General features: G+C 38.0%; 1 protein-coding gene across 1 annotated transcript in view; it reads right to left on the bottom strand.

The window, feature by feature from the left end:
- Window positions 1-6,493: 6,493 nt before the first annotated feature.
- Window positions 6,494-26,820, bottom strand: part of PFKP (phosphofructokinase, platelet) — a 146,069-nt gene continuing 125,742 nt past the window's right edge. Inside the window, 6 exon segments of the mRNA XM_053713842.1 lie at window positions 6,494-7,215; window positions 8,083-8,188; window positions 14,848-14,947; window positions 24,090-24,201; window positions 24,973-25,034; window positions 25,175-25,339. Coding sequence (XP_053569817.1) covers window positions 7,062-7,215; window positions 8,083-8,188; window positions 14,848-14,947; window positions 24,090-24,201; window positions 24,973-25,034; window positions 25,175-25,339 — 699 coding nt within the window. The 3' untranslated portion in view covers window positions 6,494-7,061.

The raw sequence follows: 26,820 nt of genomic DNA, 5'->3' as shown, positions 1-26,820 counted from the left end.
AAATTGAACACCCAAATATCTGATCTTACGAGACAGATTAAGGACTTAGAACTTCAGAGAACGCAGGTAAATTTAGAAAAATGTAAACAAATTTACTATTATAAAAGTAATAAGACATCCTCACTTTTAGCTGCAAAACTGCGAAACCGAACGGCACAGGCGAAAATAGTGCGACTTACCTCGAGACACGGGGTAATCACTTCACCAAAGGAAATTGGGGAAACCTTCCGGGCATACTATGCAGATCTATACAACCTGGAAGACTCAGATCCGGCCCCTCTCCTTGAGGTACAGGAGATTCATAGGCTCTTAAACTCCCTCCAGTTACTCTGGAATCCTCCCGGGATCTCACTGCCCCGATTTCCCTGGAAGAGGTTAGCGATAATATCAAAGAACTCAAACTAACTAAGTCTCCGGGCCCAGATGGGTTCACCGGCCAGTTTTATAAAACTTACGATATCACAGTGGCCCCTATTCTATGTAGAGTTTTCAATGAGGTGATGGGAAAGGGTTCCTTCCGTAAAGAATACTTAGTAGCGACTATCACCACCATCCTTAAGCCGGGCAAGAACCCTCTAGATTGTGGGAGCTACCACCCTATTTCTTCGACACTAAACTGTACGCTAAAATTTTAGCTAATCCCCTCCTTAGTACACCCTAACCAGGTGAGCTTTATCCCCATGAGAGAGGGTCCTGACACGACCAGATATGTATTAGACATCCTAGTTCAAGCAGCTGACCTGGAAATCCCCATGCTCGCCCTTTCGTTGGATGCAGAGAAGGCCTTCGACAGGGTGAGATGGGCTTATTTATGGGAAACCATGAAAGTTTATCAGTTTCCGACCACTTTTATCACGGCTATACAAGCACTCTATTCAAATCCCTCGGCCTCGGTCAAAGGTGTGGGTTTTCAATCTGATCCTTTCCAAATATCCAATGGGACTAGGCAGGGGTTTCCCCTATCACCCTTATTGTTTGTGCTCTCAGTAGAACCTATGGCTCAGGCAATTAGATTAGATCCGAATATTGAGGGGTTTTACGCGTCTGGAACACAGCATAGAATCTCACTTTATGCCGATGACATTACACTACTTTTGACACAACCCTTTAGGTCTCTCCCCGCTGTTTTTGACCTCCTCAAGCACTTTTCCTCTCTAAGTCATTACAAACTGAATCTCTCCAAGATGGAAGCCCTAAATTTAAACATCCCACCCGCTGACCTAGACCGTTAACAGAGGTTATATAAATTTCACTGGTCTCCGCAGTCCGTTAAATTGTTAGGTATTCATCTTAGTATGGATACTTCCATTGTTATTTCTAAAAAAAATTCAGACAGGCTCCCTGAGTGGTATAAGCTCCTAGATTCTTGTGAATACCGAGAGATATCATGGACAGGCAGGATAGCTGTGATCAAGATGTCCTTTATCCCCAAAATTATTTATCTATTCAGGTCCCTCCCAATAAATATACCTAGACCCATGCTTAAGAGATTGCAGAGCCTTATCACATCTTATGTTTGGAAAGGTAAAAAACCTAGGACGGCCACACAGACCCTACAGAGACATGTATCTAAAGGTGGCTTAAGTTTCCTGAATATTATACTATATTACCAAGCAGCCCGCCTAACTCATTTATTGAGTTGGAGTTATTCGGCTAACGCAGCTTCTTGGCGAACAATTGAACTGTCCTTACTACCAGCTGGCCTACATTTGCAAGACTTACCATGGGTGCCCACACACTATAGGAAAGACCTTAAATTGACCCACCCAGTAATTTTCGACACCTTACAATTTTGGGACGAAACCAGACATTCCCCTAATATAGCCCCCCACCCCTCACCACGCCAGACAATACCTAGCACCCTTGTCTGTCTCCCAGACTCTCATATTTTTGCATGGTCTAAATATAATGCTAAATATATATCTGACCTATATGACCAGTGAAATATGCTCTCTCATATTAGCCTCTGTACAAACCTCCAAATACCTCACTCTTTAAGTTTTGAGGCGTTTCGCCTCTGCTCTGTTCTCAAATCATGGGGATTTCCCGGCACAACTCTTAGAGAAATTACTAATTGGGAAGGGCGTTGGTCACTAGCCCTACAGATTAGGGGTGCTCTCTCATACCACTATAATCTACTTATTGACCCTTACTCACATCACAAGATATCCCAACACATAGCTTGGGAAAAGGAGTTGAATTTTACCTGCGACATAGATACATGGCATAGAGAAATCTTAGTCACTAGAAGGATTCTACACTGTGCCACATTGTGGGAATTACATTTTAAAATAACGGTACGTTGGCATTTGGTCCCAGCCACTCTACACAAGATATATAACACCCATCCACCTACCTGCTGGAGAGGTTGTGGCCTTCTTGGCACACAGAGTCACATTTGGTGGTATTGTCCTCTTCTCACACCCCTTTGGACCCAACTTTTCAACATACTCAGACAACTAGGCATCACTCTCCCACTCAGCCCCCAAACATGTACCCTGCATTTAGATTTCCCCCCACTTACCACAGCACAAAAATATCTAACCATATATTTGCTAATGTCCACTAAACTTGAGATAGTGAAAGCCTGGAAACAGAGATCCCCCCCATCTATCAAGCAGGTCATGTCTACTATCACATACCTTTACAATATGGAATCTTACGCATATACGGCCATGGACGCATTTGACACTTACCTTGATATATGGCGTCCATGGGTAGAGAAGTTTCCCTCCTAAAAGGTCTGAGTTGCCTTTCCTGATCCCCTCTTTCCTTTCTCCCCCCTCCCTAGAATACCCCTCTCTTCTTCTCCCCTATTATCCCTATGTACCCCTAATCTGCTGCCCCTAACACTGCCGACCCCTATATTATATTTATTAACCCCTAATCTGCCGGCCCCAACGTCGCCGCCACCTACCTACAATTATTAACCCCTAATCTGCCGACCGGACCTCACCGCTACTATAATAACGTTATTAACCCCTAATCCGCCTCACTAACCCTATAATAAATAGTATTAACTCCTAATCTGCCCTCCCTAACATCAACGACACCTAACTTCAAGTATTAACCCCTAATCTGCCGACCGGACCTCACCGCTACTCTAATAAATGTATTAACCCCTAAAGCTAAGTCTAACCCTAACACTAACACCCCCCTAAGGTAAATATAATTTTTATCTAACTAAATAAATTAACTCTTATTAAATAAATTATTCCTATTTAAAGCTAAATACTTACCTGTAAAATAAACCCTAATATAGCTACAATATAAATTATAATTATATTGTAGCTATTTTAGGATTAATATTTATTTTACAGGTAACTTTGTATTTATTTTAACCAGGTACAATAGCTATTAAATAGTTAATAACTATTTAATAGCTACCTAGTTAAAATAATTACAAAATTACCTGTAAAATAAATCCTAACCTAAGTTACAATTAAACCTAACACTACACTATCAATGAATTAATTACATACAAATACCTACAAATAAATACAATTAAATAAACTAACTAAAGTACAAAAAATAAAAAAAGATCTAAGTTACAAAAAATAAAAAAATTATTTACAAACATTATAAACATATTACAACAATTTTAAGCTAATTACACCTACTCTAAGCCCCCTAATAAAATAACAAAGCCCCCCAAAATAAAAAAATGCCCTACCCTATTCTAAAATACAAATAGAATAGCTCTTTTACCTTACCAGCCCTTAAAAGGGCCTTTTGCGGGGCATGCCCCAAAGAATTCTGCTCTTTTGCCTGTAAAAAAAAACATACAAAACCCTCCCCAACATTACAACCCACCACCCACATACCCCTAATCTAACCCAAACCCCCCTTAAATAAACCTAACACTAAGCCCCTGAAGATCGTCCTACCTTGTCTTCACCACGCCGGGTATCACCGATCCGTCCAGAGGAGGCTCCGAAGTCTTCATCCAAGCCCAAGCGGGGGCTGAAGAGATCCATCATCGGGCTGAAGAGGTCCATCATTGGGCTGAAGTCTTGATCCAAGCGGGGGCTGAAGAGGTCCATCATCGGGCTGAAGTCTTGATCCAAGTGGGGGCTGAAGAGATCCATCATCCAGCTGAAGTCTTTTATTAAGCGGCATCTTCAATCTTCTTTCTTCCGGATCCATCTTCATCCCGCCGACGCGGAACATCCATCCTGGCCGACGACTTCCCGATGAATGACGGGTCCTTTAAATGACGTCATCCAAGATAGCGTCCCTCGAATTCCGATTGGCTGATAGGATTCTATCAGCCAATCGGAATTAAGGTAGGAAAAATCTGATTGGCTGATTGAATCAGCCAATCAGATTGAGCTTGCATTCTATTGGCTGATCGGAACAGCCAATAGAATGCGATCTCAATCTGATTGGCTGATTGGATCAGCCAATCGGATTGAACTTGAATCTGATTGGCTGATTCAATCAGCCAATCAGATTTTTCCTACCTTAATTCCGATTGGCTGATAGAATCCTATCAGCCAATCGGAATTCGAGGGATGCCATCTTGGATGACGTAATTTAAAGGAACCGTCATTCATCGGGAAGTCGTTGGCCAGGATGGATGTTCTGCGTCGGCGGGATGAAGATGGATCCGGAAGAAAGAAGATTGAAGATGCCGCTTGATAGAAGACTTCAGCCGGATGATGGATCTCTTCAGCCCCCGCTTGGATCAAGACTTCAGCCCGATGATGGACCTCTTCAGCCCCCGCTTGGATCAAGACTTCAGCCCGATGATGGACCTCTTCAGCCCGATGATGGACCTCTTCAGCCCAATGATGGACCTCTTCAGCTCGATGATGGATCTCTTCAGCCCCAGCTTGGGCTTGGATGAAGACTTCGGAGCCTCCTCTGGACGGATCGGTGATACCCGGCATGGTGAAGACAAGGTAGGAAGATCTTCAGGGGATTAGTGTTAGGTTTATTTAAGGGGGGTTTGGGTTAGATTAGGGGTATGTGGGTGATGGGTTGTAATGTTGGGGGGGTATTGTATGTTTTTTTTTTACAGGCAAAAGAGCAGAATTCTTTGGGGCATGCCCCGCAAAAGGCCCTTTTAAGGGCTGGTAAGGTAAAAGAGCTTTTCTATTCGTATTTTAGAATAGGGTAGGGCATTTTTTTATTTTGGGGGGCTTTGTTATTTTATCAGGGGGCTTAGAGTAGGTGTAATTAGCTTAAAATTGTTGTAAGATTTTTATAATGTTTGTAAATAATTTTATTTTTTGTAACTTAGTTCTTTTTTTATTTTTTGTACTTTAGTTAGTTTATTTAATTGTATTTATTTGTAGGTATTTTATTTAATTAATTTATTGGTAGTGTAGTGTAAGGTTTAATTGTAGATAATTGTAGGTATTTTATTTAATTAATTTATTGATAGTGTAGTGTTAGGTTTAATTGTAACTTAGGTTAGGATTTATTTTACAGGTAATTTTGTAATTATTTTAACTAGGTAGCTATTAAATAGTTAATAACTATTTAATAGCTATTGTACCTGGTTAAAATAAATACAAAGTTACCTGTAAAATAAAAATCAATCCTAAAATAGCTACAATGTAATTATTAATTTTATTGTAGCTATTGAGGATTGATTTTATAGGTAAGTATTTAGCTTTAAATAGGAATAATTTAGTTAATAATAGTAAATTTATTTAGATTTATTTAAATAATAATTAAGTTAGGGGGGTGTTAGGGTTAGGGTTAGACTTAGGGGTCAATAACTTTATTATAGTGGCGGAGACGTTGGCGGCAGATTAGGGGTTATTACATTTAACAGGCTATGTGGGCTATGGCGGTTTAGGGGTTAATACTTGAATAGGTTTATTGCATTGTGGGTTAATGGTGGATTAGGGGTTAATCATTTTAAGAGGTAGTTTGCGATGTTGGGGTTGGCGGATATAGGGGTTAATAGACTTTATTAGTTATTGCAGTGGGGGATTACGGTTGACAGGTAGATAGACATTGCGCATGCGTTAGGTGTTAGTTTATTTTTGCAGGCATTTTCTGGAGTTACGGTGCTCCCATACTCAGCGCAAGGCCTGCTACGGCTGCCTTTTGTGGCGAGGTAAAAATGGAGTAAGATTTCTCCATTTTCGCCACGTAATGCCTTGCGCTGGATATTGGATACCGATTTACGACGCGGTCCCATGTTAGCCTATGGGAGTAATAATTGCGAGCGACTGGTGAAATATACGTGCGTAACTTGTATGCTACGCTGTATATGTAATACCAAAATTGCCTAAAAACTGGCGGTGGATGATTTTGCGGGCGACGCTGCGTATGTAATGGAGGCCAGTACCTACATAAAAAAGATGCAAGGGGTTAAAATCTTAAGGTGTTTACTGTCCCATTAAGGACCAAACGTTCAAAGGGAGACAAAAAAATCAAATCTTTAACTATGTAGCTTGCCCTTACAACATCTTTGTAAATTACTAAAAAAATCTTCCTTAAAAGCTATCAGCAATGGGAAAAAATGTCAGCAGCCTTTGTTCTTTTAAAATGAAACACATTACATGTGTTCATACACTTATTTTTATTGTGCAATAATAGTTTAAGATTACAAGACTTCATATTGGTTTGCAACAATATATTATTTTTGTTACATTACTCCAATGTAATGAAACTTATCACTGGAAAAAAATAAAATAAAAAAATGCAAATACATATGTGGCTCCATAACATCTCCAATACAAAATTAAGTGAATGTATAATTTAATAACACACAACAAATAAGAAAGCATCTCAACTGTCAGTATTTTCATATTCCTTTGTATCTATGGCAGAAAGGAAATTTGTTTCCACTAAATGTGAAAAACGATTGTCTATTTTAAAGGTGAACCTTGTGTCCAGATCTATTTTCACATTTTTTACTACATTTTTTTGCAAGCTGACAACTGTAGTGAGGACAGAAATTGTGTGGACACAAAGTGCTGGACTGATATAACTTAAAACTTAATTTATAAAAACAAAAAAGTATAAACAGCAGATTCTATTGTAGTACAGAACACAATGTAACTAGGATACAACAACACATGTGACAGCAGGTACACAGATTAAATAGTTCCTGCTTCATGCTCTTTTGATCTGCGCACACTAACATGTTCCAACTGTCCAGCATCTGAAACGTCATAACTTGTTTTGTATTTGGCCAGAATTTTCATCAATGGGCGCAATTTTAGCCACCACTGTTCGTTTGGGATTCTGCGCCTGTGGAACGGAGACAAAAAATTAAACATAAAAGTACTAAACAATTCAATTTTTAAATTAAATTTAAAGGACAAAAAAATATTTACTTGTTTTTATTAATAGTACTTTGTGAAATATTTCCCATTTAACATTATGGACTAGATTGTATGCAATCCATTACTGATCACAACAGATCATACTCAACCGCTCAACTGTTGAAAAGCTCTTTAATGATAGCTCTGTATTTTCTATGCCAAAAACGACGACATAATTATCTTAACCTATTATGGGCCAGATTATGAGTGGAGTGCATAATTGCGCTTTCACTAGCGCAATATTTGTGCTCCACTCGTAATACTAATTCACGCAATTGCATGGAAACTTTGCGCTCACGAGAGCACGCTTCCATAGGCTATAATGGGAGCCTTATTCTCAAGCCGTGAGGCAGCAAAGTGTAAGTATATATGTATATGAATTATATACATATATATTTATGTGTTTATATGTGTATATACACATAATAAAACATAAATATATATGTACTTCCCCCACTGCAGTTAACCTTATTTGCTACTGACTCACTCCCCAAACAACAATGAACCCTAACTGCAACTATTTATTTCAATGCAAATAATCCTAACCACTACCTATCCCACTGTTATTTAGCCTATGTCCCCATACAATACTCCCCCAATGGATCCCCACCTTAAACACTACTACATGACCCTCCTATTGGAAAAGTAAAATCTAGTAGATACTCCACTGTATCTAAATACTCCCTTCTGAGGAAGATGACCTACTGCTTTTATGTACATGTGAAAATGAAAAGATTAAAAAAACGCTTTGGATTTTTTTTTTAAACTAGTTATGTTTTGTTTTGCTACTTACGTAAAATCTGTTTCAGCCCTTAGTTGTGAGACTGGCTGGAAAACGAGGGCACGTCTGCGCATTCCTAACAGGCAAACGGTGTCATCAGAGTTTGCAAATATTTTTCCTGTAATATAAAAACATCAGTTACTTTAAATACATTCTTTGGTTGTGTGTAGTTCTAGTTCAGTTAAAGTTTGTGCCATTTTATGCTTTATTTTTATTTGGTTTATGTGCCCTGCAACATGCCATTACAAATTTGATATTTAAATTGTATATCAAAATTTTAGCTAACGTGATTTTGAGCAGCGTGACAGAACTGAATATAAAATGGCAGTGGTGACTGACTTAATATGCATGATTTAAACTGCTGGGTTAGTGAAAGTGCTTAAGTATATTTAATAGCTTAGATGTCAAACCAATATAAAGCTTAATACAAGAATGATTATTTTGTGACACTCATATGATGAGTCCTGTTTGCTGATATAATGTGTATATATATATATATTTATATAAAAGCCAAAAATAAAACATTACCTTCTTCTAAAAGTCCCCAGAAAGAAGTGAGCAAAACAAAGCAAGAAAGAAAGAATTTTATGTGAATGCATCACTGTTCTGTAAAAGCTTGCTAAATCTTGTGCAACACAGTAGCAAATATTAAAGTATTAAAAGGGCATGAAAATGTTGATTTTTTTTTAATATGCATTTACAAGTTTAAATATTGCAAACTTTACAACTGATCTGATATTACTATATATATTATTATATTATAATAATAATATTATTATATATTATTATATTATTTTGCAGAATATCAATATCTCCAATGTATTTATAGTTAAAGGGACATTACATTTTTCAGTTTATTACTATTATCAAATGTACTTTGTTCCTTTGGTATCCTTTGTTGAAAAGCATATCTAGGTAGGCTAAGGAGCAGCAATTCTAAGCTCTACTGGGAGCCAGCCGCTGATTGGTGGCTACACATGTATGCCCTTTTTGTCATTGGCTTAACCAATGTGTTCAGCTAGTTCCCAGGAGTTTATTGCTGCTCTTTCAACTTAAGATTCCAAGAGAATGAAGCAAATCTAAGAATAGAAGTAAATTGGAAAGTTGTTTAAAATTGTATGTTCTATCTGAATAATGAAATAAAATTATTGGGGTTTATATTCCTTTAAGGATCTATCTAACCTGTGAGTCAGAATATTAAAGGAACAAAAATAGATGGCATCTGCTAAAAAGTGGGGCCTGATTTACAGAGCTGCATGACCCTTAATGAAGCTAAACTAGTGACAAAACATAATCGCCTAGATTACGAGTTTTGCGGTAAGATTAAAACGCAGGTTTAGCCGGTTCTAATGCTGCTTTTTAACGCCCGCTGGTATTACGAGTCTTGCAGATACAGGTATACCATTCACGTTTTTGGCCAGACTTGGCAATACCACAAATCCACTTACATAAATTGCGTATCCTCTTTTTTCAATGGGACTTGAATAGCGCCGGTATTATGAGTCTGCCAAAAAGTGAGCGGTAGACCCTCTCCTGTCAAGACTGGTACCGCATTTTAAAGTCAAGAGTTTTACACTACAACGCCGTAGCATAAAACTCTTAACTAAAGTGCTAAAAAGTACACAAACACCCATAAACTAACTATTAACCCCTAAACCGAGGCCCTCCCACATCGCAAACACTAGTTAAACATTATTAACCCCTAATCTGCCATCCTTAACATCGCCGTCACCTACCAACATTTATTAACCCCTAATCTGCCGCCCCCAACGTCACCGCCACTATATTAAAGTTATTAACCCCTAAATCTAAGTCTAACCCTAACTCTATCACCCTCTAACTTAAATATAATTAAAAGAAATCTAACTAAAAATTCCTATTTAAAACTAAATACTTACCTGTAAAATAAACCCTAAGCTAGCTACAATATAACTAATAGTTACATTATAGCTAGTTTAGGATTTATTTTTATTTTACAGGAAAGTTTGTATTTATTTTAACTAGGTAGAATAGTTATTAAATAGTTATTAACTATTTAATAACTACCTAGCTAAAATAAAGACAAAAGTACCAGTAAAATAAAACCTAACCTAAGTTACAATTATACTATAATTAAATAAATTAACTAAATTAAATACAATTAAATACAATTAAATAAATGACATACAATTAGCTAAATTAAATTAAATTAGCTAAAGTACAAAAAAACAAACACTAAATTACAGAAAATAATAAACAAATTACAGATATTTAAACTAATTACACCTAATCTAAGAGCCCTATTAAAATAAAAAAGCCCCCCCAAAATAAAAAAAAACCCTAGCCTAAACTAAACTACCAATAGCCCTTACAAGGGCCTTTTGCGGGGCATTGCCCCAAAGTAATCAGCTCTTTTACCTGTAAAAAAAATACAAACAACCCCCCCCAACAGTAAAACCCACCACCCACATAACCAAGCCCGCAAATAAAACCCTAACTAAAAAAACCTAAGCTCCCCATTGCCCTGAAAAGGGCATTTGGATGGGCATTGCCCTTAAAAGGGCAGTTAGCTCTTTTCCCGCCCAAAGTCCCTAACCTAAAAATAAAACCCACCCAATACACCCTTAAATCCTATTGGCTGATCCTCAATACCTCAATGCCGATTGGCTGATAGAATTCTATCAGCCAATAGGAATCTAAGGGACACCATCTTGGATGACGTCACTTAAAGGTACCTTCATTCTGTGTTAGTCATAGCCAGATGAGGATGTTCTGCGTCGGATGTTTTGTAGATGGACCCGCTCCGCGCCGGATGGATAAAGATAGAAGATGCCATCTGGATGAAGACTTCTGCCCATCTGGAGGACCACTTCTAAGGGCTATTGGTAGTTTAGTTTAGGCTAGGGTTTTTTTTTTTATTTTGGGGGGGCTTTTTTTATTTTAAAAGGGCTATTAGATTAGGTGTAATTAGTTTAAATATCTGTAATTTGTTTATTATTTTCTGTAATTTAGTGTTTGTTTGTTTTTGTACTTTAGCTAATTTAATTTAGCTAATTGTTTGTAATTTTTTAATTGTATTTAATTTAGTTAATTTATTTAATTATAGTATAGTGTTAGGTGTAATTGTAACTTAGGTTAGGTTTTATTTTACAGTTACTTTTGTAATTATTTTAGCTAGGTAGTTATTAAATAGTTAATAGCTATTTAATAACTATTCTACCTAGTTAAAATAAATACAAACTTGCCTGTAATATAAAAATAAACCCTAAGCTAGATACAATGTATTAGTTATATTGTAGCTAGCTTAGGGTTTATTTTATAGGTAAGTATTTAGTTTTAAATAGAAATAATTTAGTTAATGATAGTAATTTTATTTAGATTTATTGTAATTATATTTAAGTTAGTGGGTGTTAGGTTTAGGGGTTAATAACTGTAATATAGTGGCGGCGACGTTGGGGGCGGCAGATTAGGGGTTAATAAGTGTAGGTAGGTGGCGGCGACATTGGGGGCGGCAGATTAGGGGTTAATAAATATAATGTAGGTGGCGGCGATGTTGGGGGCAGCAGATTAGGGGTTCATAAGTATAATGTAGGTGGCGGCGGTGTCCGGAGTGGCAGATTAGGAGTTAATAATATAATGTAGGTGTCTGCGATGTCGGGGGCGGCAGATTAGGGGTTAATAAGTGTAAGATTAGGGGTGTTTAGACTCGGGGTTCATGTTAGGGTGTTAGGTGTAGACATAAATTTAATGACCCCATAGGAATCAATGGGGCTGCGTTACTGAGTTATACGCTGCTTTTTTGCAGGTGTTAGACTTTTTCAGCCAGCTCTCCCCGTTGATTCCTATGGGGAAATCGTGCATGAGCACGTTACACCAGTTCTCCGCTGACTTAAGCAGCGCTGGTATTGGAGTGAGATTTGGAGCAAAATTTTGTTTAACGCTCACTTCTTGCCTTTTAACAACAAGTTTATGAAAACTCGTAATAACAGCGCTGTAGGTAAGTGAGCGGTGAGGGAAAACTGCTCGTTAGCACCACACAGCCTCTAACGCAAAACCCGTAATCTAGGTGCAAGTGTGGGTTGCGGTTGTGGGGTCTACTGTGCAGGGAGTTCCTATACAAGGGAACATGTTCTTATGGTGATACATTTCAGATGTACCTTCAAGTAAACAAAACTAAGTTTTAGGGTCATAGATATTGTTCTCTATCCATCTACCAGCACCACCTTATGTCTATTAATAAAGATCCTGTTTTCCCAATCATTTGTAAAGGGACATAAAAGTCCAAATCAAACTTGAATAATTCAGGTAGAGAATACGTTTTGTTCTTGTATTGTATGATAGTTATATTTGAAGACATCTAGTGGTTGTTTACTATAATTACAGTTTATTCATCATAGGAATGAAGCAGGAAGTGAAATCCTACAAGTCTACGAGATCCATTTAACAAGCAGCCACAGCTGCTTCGGAGCCCCGGTGTTTCAGACTCGCTCAGAGTGAGACTGAAACGCTAGTTAACCTATCTGCGACACTTTTGGTCGCGGATTGCAATGATCTTGATCAGATCGGATCAAGATGATTGACAGCCCTCTCAGGGGATTGTGCAATGTTAACTGCAGCAGCTTACTGCTGCCTGCTCGCTGTGAGACTGGGCAGACGAGGTTTGCGGTCTTGAATCCGGCCTTTGATAAAGGGAGATCTATATTTTGTTAATAAAGTTAGTTTCCAGTCTGCAGAACCCATCTTAGTGAAACAATTGTGATCTACAAGTTTTGGCTCTTGCATGTTTCATGATATTTAAATGCATGATAGAAAATGTTGACTTTTGATGTTCCATTACGGCAAAATGTTATTTTGATAGTAAATTTACACAAAACGTAAGAAACTATTCTATTTATGCATTACATGTTTCAATATAAATCCGTTTTTGCACATTGATTTGCTTGATATTAAATGGATAAGTGAAAGACAACATAGCAAGACTACATAGTAAAAGAAATCTCAAAATAAGGCAAAACCTCAACACCAGGAATGCAAACAAAACATTTGTAGGTTTCCTTTTATAGATTATGTGGTGACCATTTTTAAAATTGGGCAATAACTTTATAGTTGTAGATTCAGCTTCAGTTCAATTTCCCAAAACACCAAATAAAAGAATACACAGCTATGGGTTTTAACAAAAAGTAGCAGTTATAAATCAAGAGAAAACCTTTCTGTTAGTCTTTTCACATCTTGGCAGAAAATGTAAAGAAAAAAAAAAGTATATGATATCTAACCAAACTTTATAATATGCATTTTAAAGCTACTATACATTGGGTCTACATAACAACTGCAATCTAATACAAATTACAAACCAAACTACAGCTACTACCAGTTAATTGTTATTACTAAGGCGATAACATGACAGAGTGGGACACTACTCTCTCTAATAATGGGTTTTATAACATATTTCTGTGGTTAAGGGACATATAGGTTTCTATAGCGTCCCCTCACTCCCCACATACACAAAAATACTGCAAGGTATTTAACAATGCTGTAGCTATCACATGAATACCTACGGACACAGGACCACCCATCTGAAAGAAGATAATTCCTTATATCAAAAGGGGAGTCTCATGCTCCTGTATGTATTCTGGGAGTAAGGTATATAATACCCATCCCCTATAAATATGTGCATTGCATACTATGGTGGCTGCTATTGTCATAGTCACATTAGACTTCTCAAACGAGAAAGCACACTCCTCTTACAAAGCAATGTCCTATAAAAAGTAAAAAAAAATCTCAGGGTTGTTGTGTAACTGTGGTGTATGACATATTTCTTTACAAAACAGCTCTGCCCGCTAAATGATTTTTATTTTACTTTTGTAGGAAATAGCTGTATTTATGGTAAAAAAAAAACCCTCATCATTCAATGGCATTACACCCCTCACCTAAAAAGCATCCACATGCCCCTATAGGATGTTTATGGGTTAGAAAGGGTCTTAACCTTACATAAACACATCTACAGTGACTTTTGGTGCTTCTGATCACCTTTTCCATAGTGCTCACCATCATCCTAGGGGGCATGTGACCTTTTAATAATCTTGTTCTGTTCTTTGTATTTTTATTAGCACTTTTGATATATGAATTTGGGGATTAGTAGGCTGGTTTTGTATTGATCCTATTTTCATTGACATATTAACGGTTACATTTTTTAAAATGGATATGGTTTGGTAGTTTCTTGTGTTAGTGTCTATGGTGAGAAAGCTTATGAACAAGGCTTTGGGGCATATTTATCAAGCTCCAAATGGAGCTTGATGCCCCGTGTTTCTGGTCTAAAGACCGCTGCTCCATAACCCTGTCCGCCTGCTCTGAGCTGGCAGATAGACATTGCCGCAATTCAACCCAATCGGTTTATTCACAGCTCCCTGCTGGCGGCCGATTGGCCGCGAGTCTGCAGGGGGCGGCGTTGCACCAGCAGATCTTGTGAGCTGCAGGTGCAATGCTGAATACGGAGAGCGAGGTCTGGCGGACCTGATCCGCACTGTCGGATCAGGTCCGCCGACTTTAATAAATAGAGGCCTTTAAGTCAATGGATAACAAGCAGAGTGGTAAGTACTGAAGACAATCCGATGGCTTTCTCTCAACTCCTTTGTCTAGTTTGTTATTCTGCACTCAGTGGGTTGGTTTTAAGGAGATATGGTTCATGTAATGTAAAGAACCTACTTCACAAGTTAAATACTAACTATAAGTGTATATATGTATTAGAAAAGATCATATTCAAATGTAGAATTGAATTAAAGGAACCTGTTAAATTTTCACCTTTTCGGTAGGTTTCCACTAATTTCTTGGAGATCCACTGAATCGCTTTTGCTGAAATTTTTGTACCAAAGTTTCTATCAAATGGTGAAGGTGATCCACCCTGTAAAAAATATAAATTACATAAACATATATATTATTTGCTACCATTATAACAGAAAACTTTTTTTCACAACAGAACTAGGAAGAGAAGTTGTAAATATTCAAAATTCATACAGGTGTAATTTTTTTATTAAAGATAAAAATCAATTTTGTAATTTTTTTTTTATAAATCATTGTTCTCCACTGAACTTTTCCCTGGCGGGTGAAATTATGAAGTAGCCGGGCAATATAATACATTGCAATAATGTAACATTTACAAAATATAACTTAAGCTGTCCAAAGCACACATTAATTGCATAATTTAACATTAATTGATTTAATGATAATTTGTGCAGCAAACATTGAAAAAAAATAATATTAGCTTATGTTAGCTCACTATTGGCATTTAGTGGAGGATTTTAAACTCACTTTTCGCCTCCCCATAATTTTAATTGTTGTTGAATTTCCCCCAGAAATGAACTTTTCCAAGCAGTGATTCAACCTACTCCCAGCTGATGAGTGGCAATAACCACGAAACAGCTGTCCTGGGATTGGTCTGAATCACTGTACTAACCCTAGCTAAGCATAAAAGCTGTGTAATGCAGCAGTGCTATGGCGTAAAGGGAAGTCTGTCTTAAAAAGCAGGCTAAAAGTAAAAAAGTGAGTCATTGTGAACCTCATTTGCATATCTTACCCAGATTCCTTTGCTGCATTGGAAACAGTGTAGTCAGAGAGTTTCTGGGATTAAAGCAAGTCTTCTGACTTGTTTAGATTTGTAAATGGTTTACACAATGAGTTATTTTCTCTATATATATATTTATATACAGTATATACATATATACATATATATATATATATATATATATATATATATATATATATATATATATATATATATATATATATATATATATATATACATATATATATATATATATAGGTCTTTTCATCAAACACCTTGACGTATACCATATACCTTTTAACCCTTAGAAAGTATTTTAATTAATATTTATATGAATATTTTTTATTAGATAGTGCATATATGAGTGTAGCATTTTATTTTAAGGTATTTATGTTGTGTTTAGCACAACTTTTATTTTAAAATACGCAAGGTCTTCAGTTGCAAGGTCTTCAGTTGCGCAAACCCAACAAGCCCAAATTAAGATTGCACTCGTGCGCAAGTTAGCATGGTCGTGATATTGCAATAAGAATAGCGCGCCACTCGTAATCGAGCCCTAATTGTGCACAGTTAAAAAGCTTTGCATTGCATTTATTTAATTTGTCTGCTTTTCCTGTAATTTACAAGAAAAGAATAAATTTCAGCTCCGGAAGGATCCGAATGGACAAATCTTTCGAAAACAACATTCAAGAAACTTTAATGTGGGGGGGGGGTGTACTGACCCTGCAAAATGACAGTTTTAAATACTTATAAAACAATTATTTTGCATCTAGATATTATGCAATGCAGTGAATAATTTCTTGTGTGTTAAAGGACCATTAAATACAGCAGAATTGCATAACCAACAAGTACATAATACAAAGACAATATCAAATATATCTGAATTTTAAATGAGCAGTAGATTATTTTGGGACAAATTTAAAATGTACTTCCATTTGCTGGCCCCTTGTATCAGGTGACATCCATCAGCCAATCACAGACACATGTACGTATACACTCTTGTACATGCTCATGAGCTGATGCTGATAAAAATTAATTGGAAATAAAGTCCATTAAAACTGCATGCTCAATCTGAATCATGAGAGTTTAATTATGACTTTAATGACCCTTTAAAAACAATAATGACTTTAAAGGGACACTAACCCCCCAAAATGTTCTTTCATGATTCAGATAGAGAATACAATTTAAGACAACATTCCAATTTACTTCTAATTTGCTTCATTCTTTAGTTATCCTTTATTAAAGAAATAGCAATGCACATGGGTGAGCCAATCACACGAGGCATCAATGTGCAGCCACCAATCGGCAGCTCCAAAGCCTATATAGATATGTTTTCCAGCAAAGGATATCAGGAGAATGACATTTTTTTATTTATTGCAAATCTGTTCCACAGAAGCTTCATTTTTGATGGCCCAGTAAGAAGAAACAGCCCTTGTGGAATGAGCTGTGATTTTCTCAGGAGTTTGCTGTCCAGCAGTCTCATATGCCAAGCGAATAACGCTCTTCAGCCAAAGGGAAAGTGAAGTAGCCGTAGCTTTCTGACCCTTGCGTTTCCCAGAAAAGCAAACAAACAATGCAGAAGACTGACGAAAGTCAGTTGCCTGCAAATAAAATTTTAGCGCTCGCACAACATTCAGATTATGTAACAAGCGTTCTTTGTGAGAAGAAGGATTAGGACACAAAGAAGGTACAACGATTTCCTGATTAATATTCTTGACCGAAACAACCTTGGACAGGAAACCAAACTTAGTACGCAGAACCACCTTATCAGAGTGAAATATAAGATAAGGTGAATCACACTGTAAATCAGAGAGTTCAGAAACTCTCTGAGCAGAGGAAATAGCAACAAGAAACAAAACTTTCCAAGATAACATCTTAATATCTAAAGAATGCATAGGCTCAAACGGAGCCTGTTGTAAAACTTTAAAAACAAGGTTAAGACTCCATGGAGGAGTAACAGGTTTAAAACACAGGCCGAATTCTAACCAAGGCCTGACAAAACGATTCCACGTCTGGCACATCCGCCAAGCGCTTTTGTAACAAAATAGACAATGCCGAAATCTGAACCTTTAGAGTACTTGCCAACAAACCCTTCTCCAAACCATCCTGGAGAAAGGACAAAAACCTAGGAATCCTTACTCTACTCCAAGAGTATCCTTTGGATTCACACCAATACAAGATTTTATGGTAAATCCTGCGAGTCACAGGCTTACGAGCCTGAATCAAGGTCTCAATGATGAAGGAAGGGACCCTGAAGTAGAAGGTCCTTCCTCAGAGGCAGTCTCCAAGGTGGAAAGAATGACATTTCCACTAGGTCTGCATACCAAATCCTGCGAGGCCACGCCGGGGCTATGAGAATTATAGACACCCTCTCCTGCTTGATTCGAGCAATGACTCTTGGAAGGAGAGCAAATGGAGGAAACAGGTATGCTAGACTGAAGTTCCAAGGAACTGCCAGAGCAACGATCAGAAATGCCTGCAGATCTCTTGACCTTGAGCCGTATCTCGGAAGTTTGTCATTCTGACGAGAAGCCATGAGATCCAACTCCCGCTGCCCCCACTTGAGGGTCAAGCTGGAAAACACATCCAAATAAAGTTCCCACTCCCTGGGATGAAAAGTCTGTCTGCTCAGAAAATCCGCATCCCAATTGTTCACTCCTGGGATGTGGATCCCAGAAAGATAGCAGTTGTGGAACTCCGCCCACTGAATAATTTGGGCCACCTCTGTCATAGCCAAGGAACTCTGAGTTCCCCCCTGGTGGTTGATGTAGGCCACCAAGGTTATGTTTTCCGAATCTGATAAAATGGGCTAAGGCTAACTGAGGCCAGGCCAGAAGAGCATTGAAGATTGCTCTCAGCTCCAAGATGTTTATGGGCAGGACTGACTCCTACTGGGTCCATAAGCCCTGAGCCTTCAATGAGCCCCATACTGCTCCCCAAATAGAAGGCTGGCATCCGTGGTCACAATCACCCAGGAGGGTCTGCAGAAGCAAGTACCCTGGGAGAGATGATCTTGAGAAAGCCATCACAGAAGAGAGTCTATTGACGCCTGATATAGATCTACACGTGGAGACAGGTCCATATAGTCCCCATTCCATTGTCTGAGCATGCATAACTGCAGAGGTCTGAGATGGAACCGAGCAAACGGAATGATGTCCATGGAAGCCACCATCAGACCGATTACCTTCATAAATTGAGCCACTGACGGCCGTGGAGAGGACTGAAGGGCAAAACAAGAGTCAAAAACCTTTCTTTTTCTGACCTCCGTCAGATAAATCTTCATTAAAAGGGAGTCTATTATGGTCCCCAAAAATACGACCCTTGTAGCTGGAACCAGAGAACTTTTTTCCTGATTCACCTTCCATCCGTGGGATCGAAGAAAAGACAACAAGATCTCCGTATAAGATTCTGCTTGTTGAAAAGATGGCGCATGAACCAGAATGTCGTCCAGATAAGGTGTCACTGCAATGCCCCGAGTTCGAAGCACAGCTAAAAGAGCCACCAGAACCTTTGAAAAAAATTCTGGGAGCTGTGGCAAGGCCAAATGGAAGGGCCATGAACTGGAAATGATTGTCCATAAAGGCAAATCTCAGAAACTTGTGATGGTCCCTGTGAATCGGAACATGAAGGTATGCATCATTTAGGTCTATATTTGTCATGAACTGACCCTCTTGTACCAAGGGAAGAATGGATCGTATAGTCTTCATCTTGAAGGATGGCACTCTGAAAAACTTGTTTAAACATTTTAGATCTAAGATTGGTCGAAAAGTTCCCTCCTTTTTGGGAATTACGAACAGATTTGAGTAAAATTCAAGACCCCTTTCCTGAAAGGGAACTGGAACTATTACCCCCAGGGTGGCAAGGTCCTTAACACAATGTAAGAAAGCCTCTCTTTTTATCTGATCTACAGATAATCTGGAGAGGAGAAACCTGCCTCTTGGAGGAAAAGATTTGAAGTCTATTTTGTATTCCTGCGAGACAATGTCCACCGCCCAGGGATCCGGTACAGCTCTTATCCAAGCCTGGGAAAAAAGAGTCTGCCCCCTACAAGATCTGCTCCCAGATCGGGGGCCAACCCTTCATGCTGATTTGGAATCAGCTGAAGGCTTTTTAGATTACTTTCCCTTATTCCAGGACTGGTTAGGCTTCCAGGAAGGCTTGGCTTGATCTTGCTTGGAGGAAGGGAAGGAAGTCTTGCCTTTAAAGTTCCGAAAGGAACAAAAATTACTCTGTCCCTTCTGCTTATTCTTTTTATCTTGTGGAAGACAATAACCCTTCCCTCCAGTAATATCTGAGATAATTTCCATAATTTTCCAAACAAGGTCTTACCCTTGTAAGGAATAGCCATGAGCTTAGATTTAGATGAAACATCCGCAGACCATTACATCAATCACAAGGCCCTGCGGTAAGACCGCAAAACCAGAAATTTTGGCTCCCAGTTTATTAACCTGTAATGAAGCATCTGTAATGAAGGAATAGGCTAACTTGAGAGCCTTAATCCTGTCCTGGATCTCATCAAAAGGGGTATCCATCTGAAGAGATTCAGACAATGCATTAAACGAGTAAGATGCAGCGTTGGTAACAGTGGCGATACACACCGTAGGTTGCCATTGTAGACCCTGGTGGACATACATCTTTTTTAGTAAAGCCTCCAATTTTTTATCCATTGGATCTGTAAAAGAACAACTATCCTCTATGGGAACAGTAGTCCTCTTGGCTAAAGTGGAGATCGCTCCTTCTACCTTAGGAACTGTCTGCCTAGACTCCTTAATAGAATCCGCTATAGGAAACATCTTCTTAAAAATAGGAGATGGAGAAAAGGGAATACCAGGTATTTCCCATTCTCGAGCAATAATCTCTGCAGCACGGTCAGGAACCGGAAAAACCTCCACCACTCAGGGAACATCAAAGTATTTGTTCAATTTACTAGACTTTTTAGGATTGACTACGATAGTTGTGTCGGAGTCACCCAAAGTAGCCAAAACCTCCTTAAGTAATAAGCGAAGGTGTTATATATTAGATCTGAAGGATACCAATTCAGCATCAGAAGAAGGAATTACACTGCCTGAGTCTGAGATTTCCCCCTCAGATGCTACCGACATGTCTTCTTCCTCAGGCTTATGGGAAGAGACACTCTGGATAGCCAGAACTTGATCAGAAACCTTACTAACTGTTTCCTTAAATTTCCTTTTAAGCCTTCCCTGCAACATGGGGAAAGCTGACAAGGCTTCAGATACCGCAAGGGATACCTGAGAAGCAATGTCTTGTAGAGAAAATCTTACAGGATTGCAAGAGGAAACACAGGGCACGGTATGTGGAGACTGAAAAACTTGGGACGCTTGAGAAGAAAGCTGTGGCATATCTGCAACAGGAGACACCTGAACAGCATTTGCCTGGGATAATGGTGGCTCATGGTCAAATATTTTATCTCTATAACTTAAAGTTCTCTCTGGGGGTTCCACCTGAGCATCAAAACATAACTGACAAGCAGCAACTTTGCATGGGATAATGGTTTGAAAAGCCTCTTGATCCATATTATGTAATAAATAAGGATAAAGTGTAAAAATTCTTTATTCGAAAATAAAAAATAGAAATGTGTGTTAGCGCAACAAACCAAATAGACCTCAGGCTACCTATACACCTCAGTAGCTTTACTGAGGTGCCTACCTGTCCTGCAGCTCACAGAGTTCCCTCACAGAAGAAACAATCCCCTTTTCAAATATAGAGCGGTTACAGAGCCCTAACTGACGGATAAAAACAGCTTACAACAGTAATCTTCATGACCAAAAGTTAAAGTATAAAAGTTAAAGTATAAAAACTACTATAACACACTGAACATAAATCACCTCACAGTCTCAATGCCCAAACTGCCTAAAAGAAACCCAAAACATGAAGGTTTAATAAAGTTCAGGAGTGATATTCCCAACAGTAATTGATGATGATCCGTGGACTCACTGTGTCATTAGAAAGAAATGTGGGTTTCATTGACCTTTAACCCCTTAACGACCAACGACGTATGGGGTACGTCCTGCAAAAAAATGCAGTTAACGACCAAGGACGTACCCCGTACGTCGTTGGTCTTTGAAAGCAGTGGAAGCAATCCTGATCACTTCCAACTGCTTTCATGTTATAGCAGTGATACCTCAATATTGATGCATCCTGCTATAACACTTTTTAGCCGTCTGACGCAGAGAGAGCCACCCTGTGGCCCTCTCTGCATCGGCCTTCGATGGTCATGTTCGTTGGTGGTTGGGATGCTGATCCAGGGAGGCGGGTGGGAGGCTATCGGTGGGGAAGGGGGGCGGGATTGAGTGCGCGCACGTGCACGAGAGCGTGGGCGGGTGGGAACCATACACTATGGAACAAATGTAAGTGTGTAAGGTGGTACTCAGTGGGAGAGAGGGTGGGAACATTACTAATTTTTGCGATCTGGGAGAGGGTGGTGGGTTGGGGGTTGAGGGGGGGCAGCTACACTACAGAAAATAATGTTTTTAAAATAAAAATGTAGAAAAAAACATATTTGATTTCAAACTGGGTACTGGCAGACAGCTGCCAGTACCCAATATGGCGCACAATAAGGCTGTTTGGGGGCGATCAGTGAGGTTGGGGGCTAAGGGGGGATCCTACAGAGCAGAATTATTATTTTAAAAAAATAATCCCCCAAAAAAACTCTTATTTTAGTACTGGCAGACTTACTGCCAGTACTTAAGATGGCTGGGACACTTGTGGGGTGGGGGAGGGAAGAGAGCTGTTTGGGAGGGATCAGGGGGTGTGATGTGTCATGTGGGAGGTTGATACCTACACTAAAGCTAAAATTAACCCTGCAAGCTCCCTACAAGCTCCCTAATTAACCCCTTCCCTGCTGGGCATAATACATGTGTGGTGTGCAGCGGCATTTAGCAGCCATCTAAATACTAAAAAGCAATGCCAAAGCCATGTATGTCTGCTATTTCTGAACAAAGGGGATCCAAGAGAAGCATTTACAACAATTTGTGCCATAATTGCACAAGCTGCTTGTAAATAATTTCAGTGAGAAACCTAAAGTTTGTTAAAAAATCTGTGAAAAAGTGCATGAAATATACCAAAATGGGCCTAGATCAATACTTTGGGTTGTCTACTACATTACACTAAAGCTAAAATTAACCCTACAAGCTCCCTAATTAACCCCTTCAATGCTGGACATTATACACGTGTGGTGCGCAGCGGCATTCAGCTGCCTTCTAATTACCAAAAAGCAAAGCCAAAGCCATATATGTCTGCTATTTCTGAACAAAGGGGATCCCAGAGAAGCTTTTACAACCATTTATGCCATAATTGCACAAGCTGTTTGTAAATAATTTCAGTGAGAAACCTAAAATTGTGAAAAATGTAACGTTTTATTTTTATTTGTTCGCATTTGGCGGTAAAATGGTGGCAGGAAATATACCAAAACGGGCCTAGATCAATACTTTGGGTTGTCTACTACACTACACTAAAGCTAAAATTAACACTACAAGCTCCCTACATGCTCCGTAATTAACCCCTTCACTGCTGGGCATTATACACATGTGGTGCGCAGTGGCATTTAGCAGCCTTCTAATTACCAAAAAGCAATGCCAAAGTTATATATGTCTGCTATTTCTGAACAAAGGGGATCCCAGAGAAGCATTTACAACCATTTATGCCATAATTGCACAAGTTGTTTGTAAGAAATCTAAAGTTTGTGAAAAAGTGAACATTTTTTTTTATTTGATCACATTTGGTAGTGAAATGGTGGCATGAAATATACCAAAATCGGCCTAGATCAATACTTTGGGATGTCTTCTAAAAAAATATATATACATGTCAAGGGATATTCAGGGATTCCTGACAAATATCAGTGTCCCAATGTAACTAGCGCTAAGTTTGAAAAAATGTGGTTTGGAAATAACACAGTGCTACTTGTATTTATTTCCCTATAACTTGCAAAAAAAAAAGTAAAGAACATGTAAACATTGGGTATTTCTAAACTCAGGACAAAATATAGAAACTATTTAGCATGGGTGTTTTTTGGTGGTTATAAATGTGTAACAGATTTTGGGGTTCAAATTTAGAAAAAGTGTGTTTTTTCCATTTTTCCTCATATTTTATAATTTTTTTTATAGTAAATTATAAGATATGATGAAAATAATGGTATCTTTAGAAAGTCCATTTAATGGCGAGAAAAACGGTATATAATATGTGTGGGTACAGTAAATGAGTACAAGGAAAATTACAGCTAAACACAAACACCGCAAAAATGTAAAAATAGCCTTGGTCCCAAACGGTCAGAAAATGGAACAGTGCTGTGGTCCTTAAGGGGTTAATGTCCCTTTACAATTATACCTTCGTTTTTGTTTTTTTGCAATCTTAGTTGAAAATTATAAATAAATCTTTTTTCATATTAGAAAGTTATGGCTATTAAGATCACAATTTGTGATACATTATAAATATTTTGACCTAATCACAAAAGTGGAGGACCTTTTACCTGTTGCATGTGTCCCAATACGTTCTTTCTGCAGTCAAACACACCTTTTCCTTCTTCTGAATACAGCTGATAAATGAAATCAGTTGTGTAATTCTCACTGCTATTTTCATTCCTAAATGAAAAATAAAATCTTGTGATCATGTAACCAACCAAGAAAAAAAAATATAAAACCAAACTTTTTTTATACCTAAATACTAAAAAAAAGTTATCAAAAAGCCATTTGCAGACCACGTGTTTCAAGGATTTGCCATTTTACGAAGAGAGAAATTTGATTATTTATTTAATGTTTTCTTAAAAGCTGACAAATGAGTTTATCATCACTTCCAGTAACATAACGGGTGAATTTAGAGTATAACAAATGAGAAAACAATTAGATTTTGTGTTTTATTTCCTGTAATAAAGATAACTTAAAGGGACACTCAAGTCAAAATTTTACTTTCATTATTCAGATAGAGCATGCAATTTTAAACAACTTTCCAATCTACTTCCATTAAAAAAAAGTGCACAGTCTTTTTACATTTAATTTTTTTGAGTCACCAGCTCCTACTAAGCATGTGCAAGAATTCACAGAATAAGATAGATCATAGATTTTTAAACAGCTTTCCAATGTACTTCTATTATCAAAGTTGCTTCATTCTATTGGTATCCTTTACAGAAGCAGCAAAAATGCACTACTGGGAGCTAGCTTAGAGCATATGTGTGCAGCTACCTATCAGCAGCCAGCTCCCAGAAGTGCATTACAGCTACTGAGCCTATCTATGTTTGCTTCTAACAAAAGTTCTCTAGGTATTTCTTATTCTAGGACATAGCCTTGTGCTTATGAATATAAGATCTGATGGTTACAAAAGCTACTGCCATATGCCAAATAAATCATTTTCTGTACCTTAGTACAAGACCTCGCTGGATGCCGGTTTTCATCTTTTCTGTTAAATGCTCCACATTTGCCTATAAAATAAATTAAGAACAAAACTTAAATTACAATCTTCACATTTAGCACAAAACTACATATTATCGTTCTGATAACTATACATTTTATACTTTCTCATAAGACAATAAAACACATTTGTATACATATTAACATGTACCTGGAGTTCACGAATGTCAAACTTTTCTTCAAAGATGTAAGCTGCGTCTGCACCAGCAGCCAGACCGCCCATATTGGCTAAGTAGCCACAGTAGCCGCCCATAGTTTCAATGATGAATACACGTCGTTTTGTTCCACTGGCTGATTGCTTGATGCGATCACAGGTCTAAGTAAGATGGTTAATTATCAATTTTTGTTTTCAGTTTAAAAACTCACATATGGCTGAGGGTAATATATTTTTTTATTATTATGTCTCTTTTAAATCTGACCTGCTGGGGATAACTATTGGGGTCACATTGAATGCATATACAAGACCCAGAAAGGGTCAAAGCTTTAGCTAGATATGTCTTTGTTTAGTCTTACACAAGTCCTAATATATGCCTGATAATAAGGTATAGTGATGCATTTGGGTTATTGTACAGATCCCGGCAGGCATATATCCTGCATCTCACCTCATTGCCTTTCTCGTTTATCTCTTATTCTTTCCTTACATTAAAGGGATAGTCTAGTCAAAATTAAATTTTCATGATTCAGATAGAGCATGCAATTTTTTAGCAACTTTCTAATTTATTCCTATTATAATTTTTTCTTTGTTCTCTTGGTATCTTTATTTAAAAAAGCAGGAATGTAAGCATAGGAGCAGCAGGTTCAGCACCTGGGTAGCTCTTTCTGATTGGTGTCTAAATGCAGCCAATCAATCAGCAAGCGCTACCCAGATGCTGGACCAAAAATGGGGCGGCTCCTAAGCTTACAAATACGAATATAAATTGATAAGAGTAAATTAGAAAGTTGCTTAAAATTGACTGCTCTATCTGAATCATGAAAGTTTAATTTTGACTAGACTATCCCTTTAATTTCCAGCACCTCCATGGTTCAAATACATACAGTTTTGAGGCCTCCCGGCCTTAGGTTGGACAAACAGGATTTAAACAGACAGACGTACATACAACTACAAGGACAATGGTATTCAACAAAGAGTTAAAAAAATAATAGCTTACAATTCACATGCAACTCATGCAGAACTAATATGTATTACCTTAAAAGAAGATTCCTTACTGGTTCTTCATCATTGGATATGTAAGGTAACATTACTACAAAATAAATCTTTTCCCAAATGTATATTCATACGATAAAATCCATCACTCTCAATAGATAATAGAACTATGCAAAAATAGTTTTTTTTAACATAGACTGTTTATCTGCTTTGCTATCTGCTATTAACATTAAAAAAAATGACATTATCTCAGGCATAAGTAACCAAAATGATTATCCAACGGAGAACAAAATACAACCAATTTCTATTTTTAAGTGCATGGACTTTAGAATGGTGAATATTCTAGACATTGGTTAAAAGGATTAATAAAGGAACACAGAAATATTTCCTATATTGCATGATATAAATTACAGCCTTTGAGAAATACATATTTAAAGCACTTACATTTCATATCACTAATATTTCTCTTGTAAGGTGTATCCAGTCCACGGATCATCCATTACTTGTGGGATATTCTCCTTCCCAACAGGAAGCTGCAAGAGGATCACCCACAGCAGAGCCGTCTATATAGCTCCTCCCCTAACTGCCAACCCCCAGTCATTCTCTTGCAGCTCTCAACAAGGGAAGTAGCTAGAGAGATGTGGTGACTTAGT

Source organism: Bombina bombina, chromosome 5, assembly GCF_027579735.1.
Source record: "Bombina bombina isolate aBomBom1 chromosome 5, aBomBom1.pri, whole genome shotgun sequence".
Classification (NCBI taxonomy): domain Eukaryota; kingdom Metazoa; phylum Chordata; class Amphibia; order Anura; family Bombinatoridae; genus Bombina; species Bombina bombina.
This window is presented reverse-complemented; position numbering and strand designations above follow the sequence as displayed.